This window comes from Lynx rufus, unplaced genomic scaffold, assembly GCF_022079265.1.
Source record: "Lynx rufus isolate CCGP_SWC_20201006 ecotype Redwood Valley unplaced genomic scaffold, mLynRuf1.p SCAF_16, whole genome shotgun sequence".
NCBI classification, from domain to species: domain Eukaryota; kingdom Metazoa; phylum Chordata; class Mammalia; order Carnivora; family Felidae; genus Lynx; species Lynx rufus.
In genome coordinates, this window is record NW_025814830.1 from 10,567,290 (window position 1) to 10,589,094 (window position 21,805).

General features: G+C 50.1%; 2 protein-coding genes and 1 long non-coding RNA gene across 4 annotated transcripts in view; 2 read left to right on the forward strand and 1 right to left on the reverse strand.

Annotated features, from left to right (window-relative positions):
• Window positions 1-6,955, forward strand: part of FCGBP (Fc gamma binding protein) — a 40,120-nt gene extending 33,165 nt beyond the window's left edge. The window contains exons 18-20 of the mRNA XM_047078051.1: window positions 2,695-3,078; window positions 6,296-6,564; window positions 6,689-6,955. Coding sequence (XP_046934007.1) covers window positions 2,695-3,078; window positions 6,296-6,564; window positions 6,689-6,698 — 663 coding nt within the window. The 3' untranslated portion in view covers window positions 6,699-6,955. The remainder of the gene's footprint in view (window positions 1-2,694; window positions 3,079-6,295; window positions 6,565-6,688) is intronic.
• LOC124511125 (uncharacterized) lies at window positions 6,558-10,694 on the reverse strand. 2 transcript variants are annotated; one of them, XR_006961827.1, is made up of 4 exons: window positions 10,407-10,694; window positions 9,310-9,455; window positions 8,965-9,080; window positions 6,558-6,652 (listed from the first exon to the last, which is right to left on the reverse strand). It is a non-coding gene; the product is annotated as an uncharacterized LOC124511125 (long non-coding RNA). The 2 variants fall into 2 exon arrangements; XR_006961826.1 differs by having other exon boundaries at window positions 9,310-10,694.
• A 197-nt stretch (window positions 10,695-10,891) lies between these two features.
• Window positions 10,892-21,609, forward strand: FBL (fibrillarin). Its single transcript, XM_047078053.1, has 9 exons — window positions 10,892-10,984; window positions 16,092-16,244; window positions 16,351-16,452; window positions 16,541-16,635; window positions 17,781-17,951; window positions 18,671-18,803; window positions 20,118-20,230; window positions 21,250-21,395; window positions 21,506-21,609. Exons 1-9 carry the CDS (start codon window positions 10,975-10,977, stop codon window positions 21,528-21,530), a joined length of 948 nt encoding a protein of 315 aa, XP_046934009.1. The 5' UTR covers window positions 10,892-10,974; the 3' UTR covers window positions 21,531-21,609.
• Window positions 21,610-21,805: the final 196 nt, after the last annotated feature.

Sequence of the window (21,805 nt, forward strand, 5' to 3'; positions counted from 1 at the left end):
GGCAGGACAGCACTCCCTCCAGAGGCCCCAGGAGAGAATCCACTCCTTTCCTCCCCCCATTTTTGGTGGCTGCAGGTATTTCTTGTCTTGTGGCCACCTGACCCCAATTTCTGCCTCTGTGTCCCATTTCCCCTCCTCCTTGTGTGTGTCACAAAACCTCCCTCTTATAAGGATACATGTGATTGCATTTAAGGCCCACCCAGGTAACCCAGGGCAGTCTATCCATCTCAAGATCCTTAATTTCTCACATCTGCAAACACCCCTTTTTTCACGTAAGGTAACATTGACTGGTCCCGGGAATTGAGACCTGTTATATCTGGGGGGCTGTTACCCTGCCTCCTACAGTCCCCTCATCTGAGCCTTTCTTCATCTAGAACACGGGGTTAATCATCATCCATGCACCATGGGTATCTGAGGATCCGGTGTCATTGTGCCTGAAAGGTCCCTGCCAGGCACTGGGCCTCAGCCTCCACCTTCATCATACGGTACAAATGCCAGCAACATACACATGGTGCAGCAGGTAGTGAGGCTGGCAATCGTTTCATGATAGAAGTTGAAAATTTGATTAATTTTTGTGCTTGATGTTTTCTGAGCTCTTGCTGTGCGCCAAGTTTGTAACAGATATTAATTCATTGAATGATCCTTTTTTTTTAATATTTATTTTTGAGAACAGAGAGAGCAAGCACAAGCAGGGGAAGGGCAGAGGCAGTGGGGGGGGGGGGGGTGGGCAGAGGATCCGAAGCAGACTCTGTGCTCACAGCACAGAGCCTGATACGGGGCTCAACCCACAAACCGTGAGATCATGACCTGAGCCGAAATCAGACACTTAACCAACTGAGCCCTCAGGTGCCCTGAATTCATTTAATGATCTTATGCACCAGGCACTATCGCAACAAAGAGAAGTCAGCCCAAGGCTGTCCGTTAGCAACAGGGGGTGCTGGGATTGACACCCCAGCAGCCTGGACCCACCTTCTGAACTACCAGGCACCCTGCCCCCTCACAAGCCTATTTACCAAATAAAGAAAAGATGAATGACCACATTCCATACTCCCTCATCCCCATTTTATTAATGGCGGTAAGATAGGCTAGAAGGCCTGGAAGTTCAAGCCTTCTGGGGAAGGACATGCCAAACTTCTCCTTCCTCCAGGTCTCACTGCCTCCAGGAAGCCCTCCCTGACCCCCTAGGCTGGGTTACCCCTGTGCTTCCCCCATCCCAGCCCTGACAGCTCTGCCTGTGCCAGGTTTCCTGGATTCGTGAGTCTGGCATTCACCAGAGAAGTCTGGGCTGGGGAGCCATCCGTAGAGAGATGGTATTTATCTTTTGTTACATCTGTTCTTTTAATGTTTTCAGACATTTATTTATTTATTTATTTAATTTATTTGAGAGAGTGTGCAAGTGAGCAAGGGATGGAGAGAGAGAGAAGGGAGAATCCCAGGAGGGGCAGAGAGTCGGAGAGAGAGGGAGAGAGAGAGAAAGAAAGAAAGAGAAGCCTGGCTCACCCAGGGCTCATGTTTTACCCAAAGCAGGGCTCAAGCTCACCTGAAGTGGGGCACAAGCTCACCCGATGTGAGACTCGAACTCATGAACTGTGAGATCGTGACCTGAGCCAAAGTCAGATGCTTAACGACTGAGCCACCCAGACTTTTATTTTTAAAGAATCCAAACTTAAGAACACTTGCAAGAATCATACAAAGCACTCCCAGATACCTGTCGTTTAAGTTTCTTGTTGACCTTTTGACACGTTTGCTTTCGCAACCTCTCTGTGCAAGTTTATATGCACATTTCTTCTGAAGCATTTGAGAGTATGATGCTGACCCAGTGTCCCTTCAACCCTAAGTACTTTAGCATGTACTCCCCAAGACGGAAGTTCATTTACAGGGTTATGATGGGATTAACTTCCAAATCAGGAAATGAACACTGATTCAATACTCTAAAAGATTGTATTTGAATTTTACTGGTTGTCCTCATAATGTCCTCTACAACGACTACCTGCTCCCCTGCTCCAGAGTCCGAATGAGGAACAGACGTTGCTTTTGGTTTTTATGAAATCTGATGAGGTCATCAGGTAGTGAACATAGAGAAGGTGGGTCAGCTGAGAGCCAGCTGGAGTACAGTGGCATCAGCTGGGATCATTGTCTCTCTCCCATGGGGTCTCATCTTCCAGCAGACTAGCCCATGCTTATTCCTATGGTGGCTGGGCAGGGTTCCAAGAAAGAGAAAGCTGTAAGGTCCCTGAGGTGCAAGCTTGAATTTGGTACAAGCATTGCTTCTGCTGCATTATAATAACCAAAGTATAGCTGTAAGGTGAGCCCAGATTCGTGGGGGAAGGGGAAGTAAATTTCATCTCTTGTCTTTTTTTTTAATTTTTTTTTTTTTTTTGAGTGAGAGAGAGAAAGAGAGCATGAGTGGGAGAGGGGCAGAGAGAGAGGGAGACCCAGAATCTGAAGCAGGGTCCAGGCTCTGAGCTGTCAGCACAGAGCCCGATGTGGGGCTTGAATTCACGAACTGTGAGATCATGACCTGGGCTGAAGTCAGACATTTGACCGACTGAGCCACCCAGGCACCCTGTAAATTTCATCTCTTAAAGGAAGTTGCTGCAGAATCATTCTGCGTAGGTCCAGAGGGCTGGAGGATTGTGTTGGAGGTTCCGATCCATCACACCGCGGTAACCTGGCCCCTCTCTCTGTGCACAGGTGAACTCCTCACTGCTGAGCTCAGACTGCAGCAAGCGCTGTTCCTGCTCCTCGAGCACTGGCCTGACGTGCCAGGCAGCCAGCTGCCCGCCAGGCCGCATATGTGAAGTCCAGGCTGAGGCCCGGGACTGCTGGGTCCCCCAAGGTCTCTGTTCCCTCTTGGTGGGTTCCAACCTCACCACCTTTGATGGGCTCCGCAGAGCAGTCACCTCCCCTGGCATCTATGACATGTCTTACCGCTGCCCGGGACTACAGAAAACCATCCCCTGGTACCGTGTGGTCGCTGATGTCCAGACTTGCCGTGGCGGAGTTGAAGCTGTGGGCCAGGCTCACATCTTCTTCCAGGATGGGCTCGTGACTGTGAGCCCAAAGAAGGGCGTGTGGGTAAGCCGGGGCATGAGGGGGCGGGGGACTGTCTCCCCTGGGTTTTTGTTCTTCCTGTTGCAGTGTCCCCACAGTCCTGGCTGCCCATCTGTCTTGCATTTTCTTTGTCCAGATCTCCGCAGTTTAGTCTCTGGATTTGTGTTGGTCTCGGTATTTCAAACCTAGTCCCTCTGTTCTGGCTGAGTTCTTGAGGAGCAAAAACACGCTCAAGCGAATTAGTAGTTTTGATAATAGTGTTCATTGAAACTCTATTGGTCGCAAGTAACAGAAAATGAATTCAGATTGCCTTGCGCAAAAAGGAATTTACTAGCCCACATAACTAGAAAATCCAGGGAGAGAGCCTCAGGAGTGGCTGGATCCAGGTGCCCTGGCAGTATTATCTGGATTTATGCCTCTGTCTTTTAGACTTGCTGTTCACCAAATCCATTTCATTCTCTGTGGTTCCCCACAACATACCCACAAGACAGGGACTGCTATTATCGACATTTAACACAGAGGATAAACAAGGGCCTAAGAAGGTGAAATCATTTATTTAAGTAATTCAGACAGTGCCTGGGATCCCACCACCTTTGAACCCATCAGCACCAGGCTCTGTTCCCAACGACTTTGATGGGAACAAGATGCTGGTGGTAACCGTGGCTACAAGGGACCAAGATGGTTTCCAGGTGCTCAGTGGGAACTTGCTCTGGACTCTGACAAAACTGGGCCACTGATCCTTCCCTCACCTGCCCTTCATCTTGCTCTTCGGGACCCCCTCAGGCCTGTCATTGTTTGCCTCCAGGAGTCTGCTCCAGCCCCGTTGCCCCCTCCCTTCTGCCCCTTGACTTCCTCTCACTTAGAGCTGCCTTGCATTTACCAAACTCCATAGCTCTCACGACACCAATTTCAAATTTCTGAGAGAGGATCTGTTTGGCCAAACAGAGCTGATGCCGACTCACGGTCTAATCATTCACGGCCCACGTGACAGAGACCCCGACCCAAGCACGGATGTCAGGCCACACTAAAGTCCCTAGAGGAGCACGTCCCTATTTCCATGACCTGTTTGTTGATTGCAGAGACATCCACTGGGGTTCTCTGGATTCAGGGGAGAGATACAGCCATGATCCATGCACGCCTCCCTCAGTGGATGGTCTGTGTCCTCCCACCAACACACGGAGATGGTCCAAGACTCAGCCCTGCTGGAAGCAGGGAGGCTTGAGTTCTCTCTTTAGGGTAATCAGGACCAATTATTCCTTTTCTCTGGCCATCTGCCTGATCCATAATTCAGGTTAACAGACACCTACCCTTGACCTTCCCTTGCCCCTCTATCAAGAAACAGTTCTCTATATGGCAGACAGATGCTCTAGAAATGTGAATCAGATCAGGGGTAGAACTCTACGGTGGCTTCCCAGAGCAGCATTCCAAACTCAAGCCACCTGCCTTCCTTGGCCTACAAGGCTTTGTGTGATCTGACTCCTGCTGGCCTCCAGCCCCACTTCCTGTAATTCCTTCCCTCATTAGCCATGCTAATGATTGGCCACACTGGCCTTTCTGCTATTTGTACAGCAGACCAAGCTTGTTCCCACCTTGGGACTTCACATTGGCTATTCCCGCTGCTACAGGGCTCTTTGCCCCGATTGCATGCATTGACTCCTCTCACCCTCCAGGTCTCAGTTCCAGTACTCCTTCTACAGTAAGGCCTTTTCTGACCAGCTACAGAAGCTCTCCCTCTCCATCCCAGTCTCAGTGCTATTACCCTCTTACTTCCTTCAACATACTTCTCGATATCTGAAGTTATCCATTATTTGTGTTTATTGCCTTTCTCCATCACTAGAATATAATCCACAGGTGGACAATGGTCCCATCTGTCTTGATCACCACTTTGTCCCCAGCAGATGATTCCCAGGAAAAATTTGGTTTTGTGAATACATTCATCCCTGTTCCCTCTACAACAGGCTAGGTGCCAAGTGACACGGATGTTCTTTCTTATCTTCTAGCCATCCATCCATCCATCCATCCATCCACACATCCATCCATCCATCCATCCATCCATGCATCCATCCACACATCCATCCATCCACACATCCATCCATCCATCCATCCATCCATCCATCCACACATCCATCCATCCATCCATCCATCCACACATCCATCCATCCATCCACACATCCATCCATCCATCCATCCACACATCCATCCATCCACCCACCCATCCATCCACCCACCCATCCATCCATCCACACATCCATCCATCCACACATCCACACATCCATCCATCCATCCACACATCCATCCATCCACCCACACATCCATCCATCCATCCATCCACACATCCATCCATCCATCCATCCATCTACGCATCCATCCATCCACACATCCATCCATCCATCCACACATCCATCCATCCATCCATCCATCCATCCATCCATCCATCCACACATCCATCCATCCACACATCCATCCATCCATCCATCCATCCATCCATCCATCCACACATCCATCCATCCACACATTCATCCATCCATCCATCCATCCATCCATCCATCCACACATCCATCCATCCAGGTATATCTACCTATCTTTCCAATCATCTGCCAGAGGAAGACCCAGACCCAAAACATTTAGAAAAAAAGAACTTTTCTTTCACAGAAGGTTTTCCAGAGAGTCTAACTTTATAAGGATTAACTCATCGGTGAAAAGAGACAACAGTTATTTAAAGGAAAAACTCAGATAGGGTTACCAAGGTTACTGAGTCCACAGCTTATGATAGAGAAACAGGAATTTTCTCACATAACTGTGATACTTTCCAGGTCGTTACTTGTCTTTAGACATCAGCATTGAAAAATTAAGTCATGCAATTGCTTCTGTTAGAGAACCAATAACTTACAGGACATGCTTAAAGCTTCTTTTATTTTGAAAAGTAGAACAGGATGATGCTGGGGTTTGATCATGTATTTATCTGTCTGGTATAAAGTGCTCCCCACCATCCTGGCTGCCCTTAGAATGCTTTGTGCATGACCATTTATCCACTGATGCGTCTCTTTGTCCATCTGTCCTCTGTCCTTTGAACCTCTGCCCAAATCCCCAGCTAGCTGTGTATACATCTCTCCATTCAGTGCATCCATCCACATCTTCATCGCTTTCAGCACCTGTGTCTCTTTTTTTGCTTCTTGAACTTCTTGTCTTGCTTGGAGTCTCCATCCTGGTAACACTCTGTGTTTTCCTCAACCACCACCAGGTCAACGGTCTCCAAGTGGCTCTCCCAGCTGAGGTATTAACATCTGTGTCCGTGCGTCAGAACCCCGATGGCTCTGTGCTAGTCCAGCAGAAGGCAGGGGTCCAGGTGTGGCTTGGCACCAACGGGCAGCTGGCCGTGATGGTCGGCAGTGACCATGCTGGGAAGCTGTGTGGGGCCTGCGGAAACTTTGACGGGGACCAGACCAATGATGGGCATGACTCCCAGAAGGCGACATTGGAGAGCTGGAGAGCGCAGGACTTCTCCGCATGGTGAGGGATGTAGCATGGAAGCCAGGCCGCTTGGGGCAGGGGCGCTGGGGCCCTCATGGGAAGCAGAAGGTCGGGGTAGGTGCTCAGTCTGCAAGAGGAAGTGCTAAGAGTCTGTCTTTTACAGTCACAGCTGATCAGCCATCCACCAGGAATGAGGACTTCAGGACCTGACCCTCCTGGAGACTGAAATAATTGGAGAGTGCACAGTGTCCCTGTGTGCCCCTACCCTATTCTACCCCTTTGATGAGCCACTGAGGCCGACTGTGAAAGCACTGAATAAATATCTTGGGCTAAACTGCATGCTGATGTGTGTGTCTTATGCCTTCTCCTCCATGACTCTCCTTCTTGCACAGCAGCTGTCAGATGCCTGGGGCATCTGGCACACAATGAATATTTATTGGGGGGTGAAAGGATGGGTAGATGGATGGATGGGTGGATGGGTGAAAAGGAGGGGGAAGGGAGGGAGGGAGGAAGGGGACATGAATGGGTGAATGAGGGGTGGAGAAATGGGAAGAGGAGGAAATGGATGATTAAAAGAGTGGATGAAGAGAAGATGAACAATTGGATGGAGGGAAGGGTCAAAAAGGGAAAGAGGGGCTCCTGGGAGGCTCAATCAGTTAAGCGTCCGACTTCAGCTCAGGTCATGATCTCGTGGTCTGTGAGTTCGAGCCCCGCATCAGGCTCTGTGCTGACAGCTTGGAGCCTGGAGCCTGGAGCCTGCTTTGGATTTTGTGTTTCCCTCTCTTTCTGCGCCTCCCCTGTTTGCTCTCTATCTCTCTCTGTCTCTCAAAAATATAAAACATTTAAAAAAATTTTTTAATAAAATAGGTCCACCTTGGAAAAGTGTGTCTGTTTCTTTCAAAGGTAAGCATACTCTTACAATAGGACTCAGTCACTTGACTCCTAGAACTCTTTACCAAAAAAAAAAAAAAAAAAAAACATATTTCCACACAAATATCTGTACATGAATGTACCTGGCAGCATTATTCATAATAACCAAAAACTGGAAACAACTCAAATGCCCATCATTGTGTGATTCCATCTGTAGGAAATGGGAAGACGGAAGTATTCTGAAACTAGGTCAGGTGATGGTTGTACAATTACATAAATTTCCTAAAATTCACTGAACCATACATATACTTATGGATTTTATGATATATAAATTATGCTTTGACATATCATTTAAAAATTAACATGTTGCCGATACTACTAATAGGGAAAATAAGAAAATGGGAGGGGCATCTGGGTGGCTCAGTTAGTTAAGCATCGGTCTCTATGATCTCGGCTCAGGTCGTGATCTCACGATTTGTGGGTTCCAGCCCCACGTCAGGCTGTGCCCTGACAGTGCGGAGCCTGCTTGGGATTCTCTCTGTCTTCCTCTCTCTCTGCCCTCCCCCAGTCATGCTCGCACGCTCTCGCTCTCTCCCTCAAAAACAAATAAATATTTAAAAAAAGAAAAAGAAAGAAAGAAAGAAAGAAAGAGGAAGAGAAGGAAGGAAGGAAGAAAAGAAAGAAAGAAAAAGAAAAAATGGGAGAATGAATGGATTCAGGGCATGCGGTAGGATTGGCTGGGCAGTATTAGGGCCCACTTGGGTTTGTCATCATGAATCCAAAGTGAGACCAGCCAGAGTGAGTGCGGGTTTTTCTCTATCCACATTCAGCTGCCAGGATGCAAGTGCAGAGGAGAGAGAGGGTAGACTCAGTTGGGTAAAAAAAAAAAAAAAACAAAACAAGTACAAAGAGTGAGGGTATGAGCCACGGAGCGGTAGTAAGGATGGATGAGGAATCATCCTGGGCGGTGGGAATGGTGTGATCATGAAGGGGGTGAGGGACAGGGAAGAGGTTAGTTTAACGGATTGATGGCTGAAGGGTCATTGGCACAGTAGTTTTAGAGGGCGTGAGTTGGAGAGACCTGACGCGATGGGCAGACACTGAGACGCACGGAACTAGATTCTGAAGGGGCTGCGGTTTGGGCGGGGGCATCGCTCTCTGGGGAGGGGTCTTTCTCCCCCACTGGGCTAGGACCTCTGGGCTGCCACAGTCACCACTGTGTCCCCACCCCACCTGGGGTGTGAGCATGGGAAGGAAGGGTTGGGTGGAGGACAAGATCGCTAGAGGAGAGAAGGTCAAGGCACTGAGGGGCCAGAACAGTTGAAATCACCAAGAATCACGGTAAGAGGAGCCCGATTGACAGCAGGCCCGGAGCGAAAATTATGAGGTGAGCCTCGGTGACTTCGGAGAACAGGCAACAGGAATGGGAGCCGGGGCTACAGTGTGAGTGCACAGACTTCAAAGTCAGAGGCTTAGGGAGGAAGCAGAGACGACACGGTAGGAAGATGCAGAGGAGAGTTTATTCTGGAGTTCTGGGAGCTAGGCAATGAGGAGCTAGGAGGGTCTCACCCCATCTGCAGGCCTGGTGGCTTGAGGGCTGAGTTGAAGAAAACAGCCCCTTCCTGGAAGGGCTGGACGGAAGTCATGCCTTCCGGGCAGAACTGTGTTGCCGTCAGAGCAGGAAGCTAAAAGGTAGGTTCAGAGGGAGTTGGGGACAGGAGAAAACTGGGGAAAGCCCTCGGCGCTCTCCCCTTCTCAGCCCCGGGTGTTCTGTACTGTCCCCATCCTGGCCCCGAGCACTCTGGGCTGACACTGTCAGGGCACCTGTCTGCTCCAAGAGGGCGGGGCCTGGGACTCTTTCAGCCACCATTGTGTCCCCGGCACCAGACCAGAAGGCGCCCACTGACTACTCACCGGTATTGCCAATTTCAGGTCTGCGGAGCAAGCTGGCAGGTGAAACGCCTCAGAGCCAGGAGATGGTGCCAGGATTCCAGAAAATAGGGCTGGCAACCCTAAATCTGCCCTGTCCTCTCAGTATTTTCGTACTTTAAAAAAAGATCCTGTTAATTGGAAGGGAAATAGTAAAAATCCATAAGAAGTAGGTGACATGATCCCCAGCTGGAGCCATCTGATTATTACACAGCCTCCAGAAATCCCGAATGAACTCAGCAGATTCTCCATCTTAATATTTAAACAGATTTTCATAAATGCTTCTGTGTGGCTGGAACACCCCGCACATAGAACGCAAAACAGCATGGGTTTTTTCATTCACTCGGTAACATTTACTGAGGACCTTCTCAGTGCCAGGCCCAGTTCTAGGCACAGAGCAATACAGCAATGAATGGAACAGACCGGTGCATTCTCCTGCAGGTTTTTAGTAATTTCCCATAGTAGCACTTGTTTGGCTTTGCGGGATGAATATTAACATCATTAAATTACAAAGCACAAAATTCCCCCACGCTTACGTAGACTCTGCTCACTCCTCACTCCTTCCTCTGCCTACACCCTGACCTTGTCTATCCTCATCTGCTGCCTGATCCACTGCCTTAGGCCCCTCCTTGGTCTTCCTGCTCTCATGGCTACTTCCACACTGTTTCCCACATGCACGGTGATCCCCTGTCAGATCACATCCCTTCTCTGTTCAGGAAACTTCCATAGCTCCATCTCACTCCGAGTAAAGGGCAAAGTCCTCCTCATGGCACAGAAGGCCCAGCGCAACTTCCCATGTTACCTCCCTGCTCTCCTCCTCTTCCACTCTCCCTGCTAACTCTGCCCCAATCACACCCCTCTCTGCATCTCCAACCCTCCATGCCCTTCCTGCCTCAGGGCCTTTGCACCTATAATCCTCTCTACCTAGAATTCTTTTCCTCCACGTAGGTGCATGCCTCACTCCTCACCTTTAAGCTCTTTGCTCAAATCACCTGATGCATTCCTTGACCACTGATTAAGAAATGTCACCCCCCCCCCGTTCTATTTTCCTTCCCTTCTGTTATTTTCTCCAAAGCACTTACTGCCTTCTAATAACTCCCACTAGAAGATGAACTCCAGGAGGGTGGGGATTTGTATGTCTTGTTCATTGCTGTATTCAGTGCCTAGAACAGTGCCTAAATGCTTTTACCAGTGCATGAACGGGAGCCCAGTATGGTCCCTGTTCTTAGGGGTGGATATAGGTCAGGGAAGGCTTTTGGGTGTAGAAGGATCCTTAGGGAGTTAATTGGAAATAGAGAAGAGGGACAGAGGGCAAAGCCTGGGGTGAGCCCTGATTACGGGATTGGAGGTGGGGTGAGTTAAGAAGCAAGAAGCGCATTCAAAGAAGGGATCTCTCAATAAGCAGCGCGTTAAGCCACCGACAAGGCGGGGCCCTGAGAGGCTGGCGAGGCCCCGCCCACAGCGCGCGCGCCGGCCCCGGCCCCGGCCCCGGCCCCGGCCGCGGCCCCGGCTGGGGCTCCGAGGGGCGGGGCTGCGAGGCTGCGTCACACGCCGTACGTCGCCGCGCGTGCGTTCCTTTCCACGTGCGAAAGCAGACTCGTGTAGTCTGGGACGCTGCAGAGTCCTGACCCGCCGAGCTGAGTTCTCTCCATGAAGCCAGGTGCAGGCCGGGTGTGGGGTCCGGGGTCTGGGACTGGAGCCGGCACGAATCGAAGGGCCAGACCGGAATCGGAGGGGCGGGGCCTAGGGGCAGGGGATCCGGTCTCTTGTGGGGAGGGGGATCCTAGTTCCGGTCTTCTGTGGCGAGGGGTCTTGGTTCAGCCTTGTGACCGACGCTGAGCCGGGGGGTCGGGTTCCTGGTCTGGAGATGTGTGACTGGCTTCGGAGGTCACGGTCGTGAGTCGAGGGTCCTGGGCCTGAAATGGGGGTTCCTGAACTAAGATTCATCTTACTGAGGCCATTATTAGGGGTCTTGGGAATTGGACAAGGGGTGGCAGTCGGGGGTGCTGATCCAGAGTCTGGATCCAGGCATCTGGTGTCTTGGATCTCTGGCCTTGAGATTTGGGGATAATGTCTTGGTTCAGAAGTGGAGAGTCCCGATTTGGGCTCGGGGAGAACCTCCTTAGCTTCCGTATCACCGCCGCAACGATCGTCCCCTTAGCCCCCAGCCTGGCTTCTCCGAGAGGGCCGTGGTGAATGAGGACTCCCGGCTTGATAGTTTGTGGCCTTCTCTGTCCCACTTTCCCGCTCTCTACTCTCCCGAGGGGGCGGATCCCTGAGGTTTGAGTGATCAGAATAATTCGCGGTGAGAACTTTCACAAGCCCAAGATACGATTCGTGTGGGGTGGCGGGGGAGAGATAGTCACAGGAGAGGAGTGATTTTATTCATTTGATTTTCCCCGAGACTGATGAACCCACCCCTCCTTCCCTCGTGGCAGATTGAGGAGTCCTGGCTTTGACAGCAGAAAGGTGTCAATTGAATTCAGTTCTTTGCTTCTGAAGCTACTGTGTGGCCTTGGGCAAGTGGCTTTACCTCTCTGAGTCGGTTATCTCATCAGTAAAATGGCGCCCAGTTATAATTTAGCAAGATCGTGTTAAGAGAAAACTAGCATACTGCAGTAATCATTTGCAGTGTCTAAGTGTACAGATCAACAGGTTGTACATGGTAACCTCACACGATGTTGTATGTCAATTACATCCCGGTAAAGCTGAGGAAAAATAGCACAGTGCTTGACATAATAGTATTGCCTCTCACTGTTATCTTTATGTTTCTTCTCAAGAGGAACAAAGGTTCCTCTCCCTGGTGTCTCAGATCTTCTTAAATCAGGCTGTGCCCCTCCCCCAATTTGCTCCACTAGAGTTTAGGGAAATCTTTCACTGTGACCCAGAAGGTATTTCCTAGTGCAGGTTTTCCTCGTTTGGTTTTTTTTTTTCTTTTTTTTCTTTACTCCGTGTGTGGAGAGATGGGGTCATCTGGTGGGAGGGGGGAGGGTTTGTGGATCCATGCCCCCTCCCAAGCTCCCCTTCTCTTCAGCATTTGGGGATCTCCTGATGAAATGGTGTGGAGGCTGCTGGGCTGTGTACCTCTGACCCTGTGATCCGATACACCTTCCTCCCAACCCTTCCCTCATTGTGTTAGGATTTGAAGTTGCCGAAGTTGTCTAGAGTCGGCCCTTCACTAAGGATTTGAGTCTGATTGAGAGAAGAATCCTTTGGGGGATTTTGAGCAGGGACTGGATGCAGTCTCATAGCTTTAAAAGGATCAGCTTCTGGCTTCTGTGTGTGAAGGACCTCAGGATAGCAGAAGTGGAAGCGGGCACATCAGTGGGAAGTCTGTTGCCGTGATCTAGTAGGAGATGATGGGGTGTGGCCCAGGGTGGTAGCCTGACAAATTGTCACAGTTTGGAAATCTGTTTTGAAGATGGAGCCAGCAGCTTGTATGTGGGTCTAAGAGAGGGGTCAAGGATAACTAGGGGTTTGGGCATGTGTAACTGGAAGGATGGAGTGTCCGGTTTTGAGATGGGGGAAGGTTGTGGGAGGAGAGGAGAGCAGGTTTTAAACTGGAGGTCCGTTGGACCCTCCCCCCCCCCCAAACTTCTGGGAAAGTGTGTGTGAACGTATGTTTTCCCAAGGAACCGGTACTCCGAGTACATTTCTCTAGGCTCCTGGAGCTGAAATGGATTAGGCTAGGTTTTGAGACTCCTGCCCCCTGCACCCCATGCCATGCCCACACTTCTCAGGTCTCAGTTCCATCAGGCCTGGGTTGAGTCTCTTAGGCCTGGTCATTTCTCCCCTAAGTAGGAGGAAGGGGGACTCACTGTCCCCTCACTGAATACTCAACCTGTGTGCCAGGCTGTGTATTGAGAGAAGCGATTTGTGTATATTAAGCCATTTGCTTATTCTTTACAACTCTGCGAGGCGGGCACTGTGTTACTGCTGTATCTCTGTCTTAAAGATGAGGTTTTCAAGATCCCCATGAACCTTCCGTACTCTCTAGGGCCGTGAATGGCATGGCCATCGCCCTGTAGGGGATACACGAACTGCTTGAGGGGAGGGGACCAGGGCACTCTGGTCACCATGTCATCACCCGTTTCCTGAATGAACAGAGAGGGTGCTTTTTCCTGGGGGTTTAGGAGTCTTCAGCAGACCAGACAGTTGATTAAATGCTTACCAAGCCCACCACACTTTGTGCCAAGTGTGTGCACGGTGCTGGGGGGTGCAGTGTGACCGAAACAGTTAAAACATCCCCATTCCTTTTGGCCTTGATTCTGGTGCAGGAGTCAGGCAGTAATAACGTAAAAACTGCCACGTATGATAATTGCCAGGAAGAACAAGAAAGCCAGGTCAAGGTAGGGAGCCCAAAGACCCTTCTGAGGAAGGAATGTTTCACCAGAGACCCGAGGGCAGTGAAGAAGTGGGTGAGCCCAGCAAATGTCTGCAGGAGCCAGGAAGTGGGAACAGCAAATGTTAAAGGTTTAGAAGCTGGAGGACGAGCATGAGGCCCAGCATAGAAAGAGTGAGGTCAGAAAAGTCAGCAGAGGCCGGAGCCTTGTGACAGCCGTTCTTAGTTTGGGCTGCACGTTTAGAATCTCCTGAGGAACTTTAAAAAGCCCTATGGTCAGGCCCCTACACTGGACAACTAATCAGAATCACTCTAAGTCCCAGGGATTAGCCAAAGGTGAGGCCCACTGATCTGGGGCTTTGGAAGCCAGAGAAAGGAATTTGGGTTTCATTTTCCTTTTTTTCTTTTTCTTTTCTTTTTCTCAATGTTTATTTTTGCTTTTGAGAGAAAAAGAGAGCACAAGCAGGGGAGGGGCAGAGAGAGACAGACACGGAATCTGAAGCAGGCTCAAGGCTCTGAGCTGTCAGCACAGCCTGACATGGGGTTGATGTAGGTTACTGTTAACATCCTGCTTTTCTCGGTTGGGTAGCAGATTGGCAGGATCCATTGTATTTTTTTCCCTTCCTCCCTCCCTCCCTCCCTCCCTCCCTTCCTTCCTTCCTTCCTTCCTTCCTTCCTTCCTTCCTTCCTTCCTATGTTTGTTTATTTTTGAGAGAGTGGGGGAGGGGTAGAGAGAGGGAGACAGGGTCCAAAGTGGGCTCTGCGCTGCCAGCAGTGAGCCCGATGCTGGGCTCAAACTCGCAAACTGCAAGATCATGACCTGAACCGAAGTCGGACACTTAACTGACTGAGCCACCCAGGTGCCCCTGGGTTTCATTTTCAATGGGATGGAAAACCGTTGAAGGGATTTGGGCAGGGGCATGAAGAGATCCAATCTGCAGTTTGAAAAAGGTCAGTCGCTAGCTGCCATGTGGACAGGAGACTGCAGGAGTAGAGGGAGGAAAGGTAGGCACCTCTGAGTCATGTCTGGGGAGTTCTGAGACTGTCCATTTTTAACACTTCAATCAGGAAAGGCGCTGAAAAGTTCTGCGTTTTCATCTTTAACGCCATTACGAGGCATGAAGCTTTCATAGAGGTGAATATGGTGTGCCTTTCCCAAAACCCTAGCAAGCTTACTACTGAACAGTTTTACATCAAGTGAGATTATTTTTTAAAGCATCACTAATCTTCGCACTATTATTTTATAACTTGTGTGATTGGCTGAAAGTACGGCAGAGCTTAGAGAACCGCCACAGGAAAATACTGAATCTGTTAGTACCCGAATTCCGTCCACCTTGTTTTGTGCTCAGTGAAGGGAACGAGTTTGCCCTGACCTGAGCTCGTGAAAATAAAGCCTCTCAATCTCTTTTTTCTTTCCTCCCGACTTTGCATGACGTCCATAAGCCCTACACTTCTTAGGCACTGTCGCCCATCCATAAAGGACAATTCAAGAGTTTTTCTCTTTGTTTTTTTTCCCCCAGAGCTGGGAGGGACTTCTGCAAGTTTGCAAGCAGGGGGGTCAGATAGCAGAAAGGATACATCATGCCGACCTCCCTTCTGTTTGGGGGTTGGCACTTTTCTTCCAGACGAGGGAGGGCATGGAAATGTTTCCAAGGTCTGAGGGACCTTGCTGCCACGGTGCATTCGCACAGGCGGGTATTTGCGCTTTTCCAGACTAATACTGAAAGTAGAATGGAGGAGCACCTAGTGACTTAGTCGGTTAAGTGTCTGACTTCGGCTCAGGTCGTGATCCCATGGTTCGTGAGTTCGAGCCCTGCATTGGGCTCACTGCTGGCAGCGCAGAGCCCGCTTTAAGGAAGGAAGGGAGGGAGGGAGCAAGGAAGGAAGGAAGGGAAAATACAATGGATCCTGCTGCCAATCTGCTACCCAACGGAGAAAAGCAGGATGCTAACAGTAACCTACATCTCCCCTACCCGCACCCTGTAATTTTTCTCCCTTTCGATACTCAGTATTGCATGAGTTTTGCATTTATCCCCTTGGCCTCTATTTTGGGGGGGGGAGGGGGCATGGGGCGTGCATTACCACTTATATCAACACGGCATGGCATTGTTTAATTTTAATTGTTGCTGAACTTTATAAAAGATACTATGTTGGGTGTGGTTTTCTTCAACTTGCTTTTTCACTTAACATTATGACCCTAAGATTTTCATAACCTATCTGTTGTGTGTAACTGTAGATCCCGTCATTGTTGATTATGAATGTGCCCCTGTTTTATTTGCCCATTCTGCCGATGGACATCTGGGTTGGGCCCGATTTTTTGGCTACTGTGGATATTTGTGGACACCCTCCAGTGGAATTACCAGATATAGGAATAATAACATCTCAAACTTCGTTGCCCTGATTCCTGTTTCTGTTGCCACTACAGGTTTCAGCCCCCGTGGGGGCGGCTTCGGTGGCCGAGGAGGCTTTGGTGACCGTGGTGGACGTGGTGGAGGTCGAGGAGGCTTTGGTGGGGGCAGAGGTCGTGGTGGAGGCTTCAGGGGCCGTGGCCGAGGAGGAGGAGGAGGAGGACGAGGTGGTGAGTGACCTTGTAGAGGGGATGCAGCCTGGAGGCAGTGCCTGGGCTTGGGGCTCAGGAAGGAAGAGATGGGATGTCCCTGTGTTACTGCATCTCTGCCTTGTAGGTGGAGGGTTCCAGTCTGGTGGCAACCGGGGTCGTGGCCGGGGAGGAAAAAGAGGAAACCAGTCGGGGAAGAATGTGATGGTAGAACCCCATCGGCATGAAGGTGAGTGAGGAAGGCGGGGAGCTGCTGAGGGTGGGGTGCGGTGGGGTGCAGCCCAGAGTCTTCACCCTGCACTGGTCCCCTCACTTAGGTGTCTTCATTTGTCGAGGAAAGGAAGATGCGCTTGTCACCAAGAATCTGGTCCCTGGAGAGTCAGTTTATGGAGAGAAGAGAGTCTCCATTTCGGTGAGACCAGGGCCCTAGCTGATGGGGTAGCCAGCCGTCTGGTCTCCCTCCCGCCCCACTGTGCGCCCTGTGCAGGCCAGCCACAGGGTCATCTTAATACCCGAGTCCGATCCCTGTGGCCTTCAGGTCAAAGTCCCAGGTCCTCAGTGTGGCCCAGAGGACTGTGTGCATTCCAGCTCCCCCTCCCTACTCCCTCACCTCGCATCTTCCAGCCACACGGACCTCCTTGCTCATCCCCCAGTTGTGTGTGTGGCTGGTTCCACTTTCACCCCCAGTGTCTCTGGTCGGATGTCACCTTGTCTTTCTCACAATGCCACCTTGCACCACCCAGTCTGTCAGAAGCAGTCCTCACTGCCCACCCTCTGCCCTGTTATCCCATTTTCTTAATGGCCAGGCCCACTCCTGCTCAGGGCCTTTCTGTGTCTTCTCCTACTGCCTAGAATGCACTTCTCCAGATGAGTTGCACGGTCCCTGCCTCCCTCAGGGTCTACTGCAGATGTCTCCTGGGCTCTTCCCTGGCCACCCTTTCTCGTTTTCACCTGCTCCTTAGCCCACACCCCATACTTCATGTCCTCTTGCCTGGCTTGATCTTTTCACCTTAGCACCTGTCACTGGTTCCTGTACGATATGTGTTAGTTCTGTGCATACTTAGTCCTTGAGGACAAGGGTCTTTGTCTCATTCTCTGTGCATCCCCCATGCCTGGCGTAGAGTCTGGCACACTGGGCGTGCCGGCACAGCGAATGGTTGTTGATTGATCGCACAGGTCCTGCTGTTGTCTCGTATGATCTTATCTCTGTGTTGATCGTCTATCCCTGCCCCTTCTACCTGAATCAGTAACCTCCATGAGTGGGCAGGTCCTGCATGTGTTGTGGTCATTGATGTGTACCTGTGTTCATTTCTCTCTCTCTTCTCTCTTGAGAGAGAGAGAAGCAGGGCTTGTGCTTGCCCAATGCGGGGCTTGAACTCAGGAACCGTAAGAGCATGACCTGAGCCCAAGTCAGATGTTTAACCGACTGAGCCACCCAGGTTTCCACCTGTGTTCATTTCTTGAACAATGAATGAGCGCCTGGGGCCCTGGGGATGAGGGCAGTGGGGTCTAGCACAAGAGCCCAGCGCACTTCCATCCCCATCTCTCCCGGCCCAGGAGGGAGATGACAAAATCGAGTACCGTGCCTGGAACCCCTTCCGCTCCAAGCTGGCAGCAGCAATCCTGGGCGGCGTGGACCAGATCCACATCAAGCCAGGGGTCAAGGTGCTCTACCTCGGGGCTGCGTCCGGCACCACTGTCTCCCACGTGTCTGACATCGTAGGCCCGGTGAGTGGATGGAGGGGTGAGTAAAGGCTGGTGGTGAGGTGGAAGGAAGGGAGAGGCTGCCCCTGCCAGCCTGGAGGCAGTGGCCTTGGCTGCCTCCCTGTACCGTGTAGCTTGGGGCTAGGCCCTCCGTCTTCAAAGTGCCTGTGGGTAGAAGGAGCAGCTTGAACGCCTGGTCTCCAAAGCCTCGTTCAGCCTCACTCCTGAGTTCTTAGCCTGGAGGGAAAGGAGCTGTATAATTTAGTGGTTAAAAACCCCGGGCTCTGGTGTGGCATTTAACAGTGAGGTGGCTTTCAGCAGTTAATAACTTAACCTGTCTGAGCCTCCGTTTATCCCTCTGGAAAATGGGGTTACTGTGAAGATAAACGAGTGAATTCCTGTAAAATAACAGAACGGTGCCTGGCCCATTGTAAATGTTCTTAGCTGTTAAGACTTCATCTCAGTGCCCTAGCTTCCTCGTTTTAAGACCGTATTGAAGGACTCGGCTCTCAGATGAGCAAAGCGGGATTGAATCGAGCAAAGCAGGATTGAATCACTGTTGGCCGGTGACTTCATGTCGCTGGCTCTCACTTTATTCATCTGTTAAGATGGACATAACAATAGTTGTTAAATGGTAGGGTTTTGATATGGGGATTTGCATGGCCACATGCAGTGTTTGGGCCCATAGTGGGTGTTCCATCTAAGAACCAGTATCAGTGTTTCTATTTTTTTATTTATTGTAGGACGGTCTAGTCTATGCAGTTGAGTTCTCCCACCGCTCTGGCCGTGACCTCATTAACTTGGCCAAGAAGAGGACCAACATCATTCCTGTTATTGAAGATGCTCGGCACCCACACAAATACCGCATGCTCATAGGTAGGGGTCCGGGATTGTGTAGTCCAGGCCACTCCAGGTTTCCTGGGAAAGGTGGCCAGAATCCCGATCTGAGTGGAAGCAGAGTGAATGAGCAGGCCTCCTGAGTCTGCAGGAATGAAGGGGGGGAAGGGGAGGGGGAGGCAGGTGAAGTTGTGGAATTTGGGTGTTTGGCAGGCCTGAAGGGCCAGCCTCCTTCGATCTCCTGCGCCTCTCCCTGGGCACCCCCATACTTCCTGCCTCCCTCCAGAACATGGTACTTTTCATGCTGCCCCTGGCTTATGTACAAAAGCCCCCATCCTCCTCGTTGTCTGGTGAGATCATAACCCAGAAAGCACAACCTGAGTGTGGCCTTGGCTGAGAGGGGCCCGTTGTGAATATTACTTTGTTTTAAAAAAAAAATTGGGAAGCATGATGTAAAACTGGAACTCCTTATAAACAACCCTCAGAGGTAACCGATAGGAGCAATTTAAAAAGCTGCTTTTCCCAATTTCAAAAAGTCAGTTTTCATTATACCCTCTTTTTTTTTTTCTAATCATACCAGCTTAAAAATAATACTTTGCAAAAAAAAAAAAAAAAAAAACACACACACACACACAAAACTTTGCATTTCGCTGGTTTTCTCTGGAGTTTTTTTTCCCCCATGCATTCATACAATACCTTTTGTCCTACAACTTATTTATTTATTTATTTATTTATTTAGACAATCCCGCAGGGACTCTGGCCTGTAAGTGCTTTCCTTTACTTGCCTTTTTTTTAAATGAATTTTTTTAGCATTTATTTATTTTCGAAAGAGAGCATGAGCAGGGGAGGGGCAGAGAGAGAGAGGGAGACACAGAATCTGCAGCAGGCTCCAGGCTCCAAGCTGTCAGCACAGAGCCCGACGTGGGGCTCAAACTCAGAATTTGCGAGATCATGACCTAGGCCAAAGTCGGACGCTTAACTGACTGAGCCACCCAGGCGCCCCTTTACTTGCCTTTTTGATGAGTGTCTGTTTACCCCCCATCCCAAGACCTGGGAGCATCTCGAGGACCAGGTCTGGGTCTGACTCATCTCTGTGTCCCCCACACCCGGCCCAGGGCTGGCCACAGAGTAGGTGGCAATCGTGACTTACAAGAGGAATGAATAGATGGTGTGACTGGGTTTCTTGGACCCATCCTGGGGGTACTGCAGAGGGAGGGAGATCAGTGGGGGGGATGTGAGACTGGAAGCAGGGAAGACTGCCAGGAACCTGCTGGTAACAGGGCACAGGCCTCATGGGAGGAGCCGAGAAGATTCAACAGATCTAATTTGTAACTGCCACTTCTTTCTCCCTAGCGATGGTGGATGTGATCTTTGCCGATGTGGCCCAGCCAGACCAGACCCGGATTGTAGCCCTGAATGCCCACACCTTCCTTCGTAATGGAGGACACTTTGTGATTTCCATTAAGGTACGGGGCTTGGTGGAATCTAAGGTGGGGTGGTCGTGTCTTCTCTGTAACTGCCAAGCAGTCAGTCAAAACGAGGAGGCCTCCGTTCTGGGATGCCTCATCCAGCCAGCTCTATCCCTGCCCCAGTCGTATAGCACATGATGAAAAAGGTCTGCAAAACGAAGAGGCTTTGGGTTTGGCAATAGAAGGTACTGGTCAAGTGGATAATTGTGGAGTCTGACCATTTGAGTTTGAATTCCAGCTTACTCTGTGACTTTGAGCAAGTTACCTAACCTGGGTACCTGTTTCTTCATTAGTCATATCTCTTTCAGTGTTGTCTGTAAGGATTAAATTTATCAATATATATGAAGTGTTTAGTACAGCATGGTAGAAAATAAGTTTCAGGTAAATGTTCGGTGCGTTTTCAAAAACGTTTTATTTTATTTTTTTTTTTAAATTTTTTTTTTTTTCAACGTTTTTTATTTTATTTTTGGGACAGAGAGAGACAGAGCATGAACTGGGGAGGGGCAGAGAGAGAGGGAGACACAGAATCGGAAACAGGCTCCAAGCCATCAGCCCAGAGCCTGACGCGGGGCTCGAACTCACGGACCGCGAGATCGTGACCTGGCTGAAGTCGGACGCTTAACCGACTGCGCCACCCAGGCGCCCCCAAAAACGTTTTATTTTAAAATAAAGATCCTCAGCCAGATTCACCATTTGTTGGCCTTTTGTTACATTTGTTTTTGTATTCTCAGCATTACTACTGTTAAAGAAAGAGAAAATAAAACAAAACAAAAACAACCCTGGGTATAAAATTTAAACACTAGCTTTTAGATAAATAGGTCTCTGTTAAAGTCTTCTGTTGTAAATCCAAACCAACTTGAAGAAACTTTCTGTGATGAAGTCTTTTCCCTCCACTCCCAAAACCTGAGTTTCACTGAGTTTCCAATAAAAAACAAATACCTGTGGTTTAAAGAGCAAAAGAAAAAAAAAAAAAACCCAAAGCCTTGCTGCAGACTTCCAAGTTCTCTCTTCTGCAGGCCAACTGCATTGACTCCACAGCCTCTGCTGAGGCCGTGTTTGCCTCTGAAGTGAAAAAGATGCAGCAGGAGAACATGAAGCCCCAGGAACAGTTGACCTTAGAGCCTTACGAAAGAGACCACGCTGTGGTGGTGGGCGTGTACAGGTGAGCAGGGGGCCCTGGAAGCCACCAAGACAGCCCTGCGCGTTAGCCCTTGGTAGGAGTGCCGGAAAATGGTGACAGGCTCTGAATCCCCTCTCTCCTTCCTCTTACAGGCCACCTCCCAAGGTGAAGAACTGAAGCCCAGCGCCATCTGGATTGCGAGAGATTGTGTTGCTACTGTTACACGTGTGTTTTTCTATTAAAAGACTCATCCATTGCTCCCGTCTGCTGATTGCTCAGCGACCTCCATTCAACAGAGCGCATGCTCCCTTGGTCAACTGGCGCGGTGGTGGGGGTGGACGAGCTCATCCGGTCACACGTGCGCATGTTCCTTTCTTGGCTGCCTTTTGCGCAGTCGCAACCCGGATTTCGGCGTTTGGGCGGGGTTGGTAGCTTACTGTGCGCGTCTACCG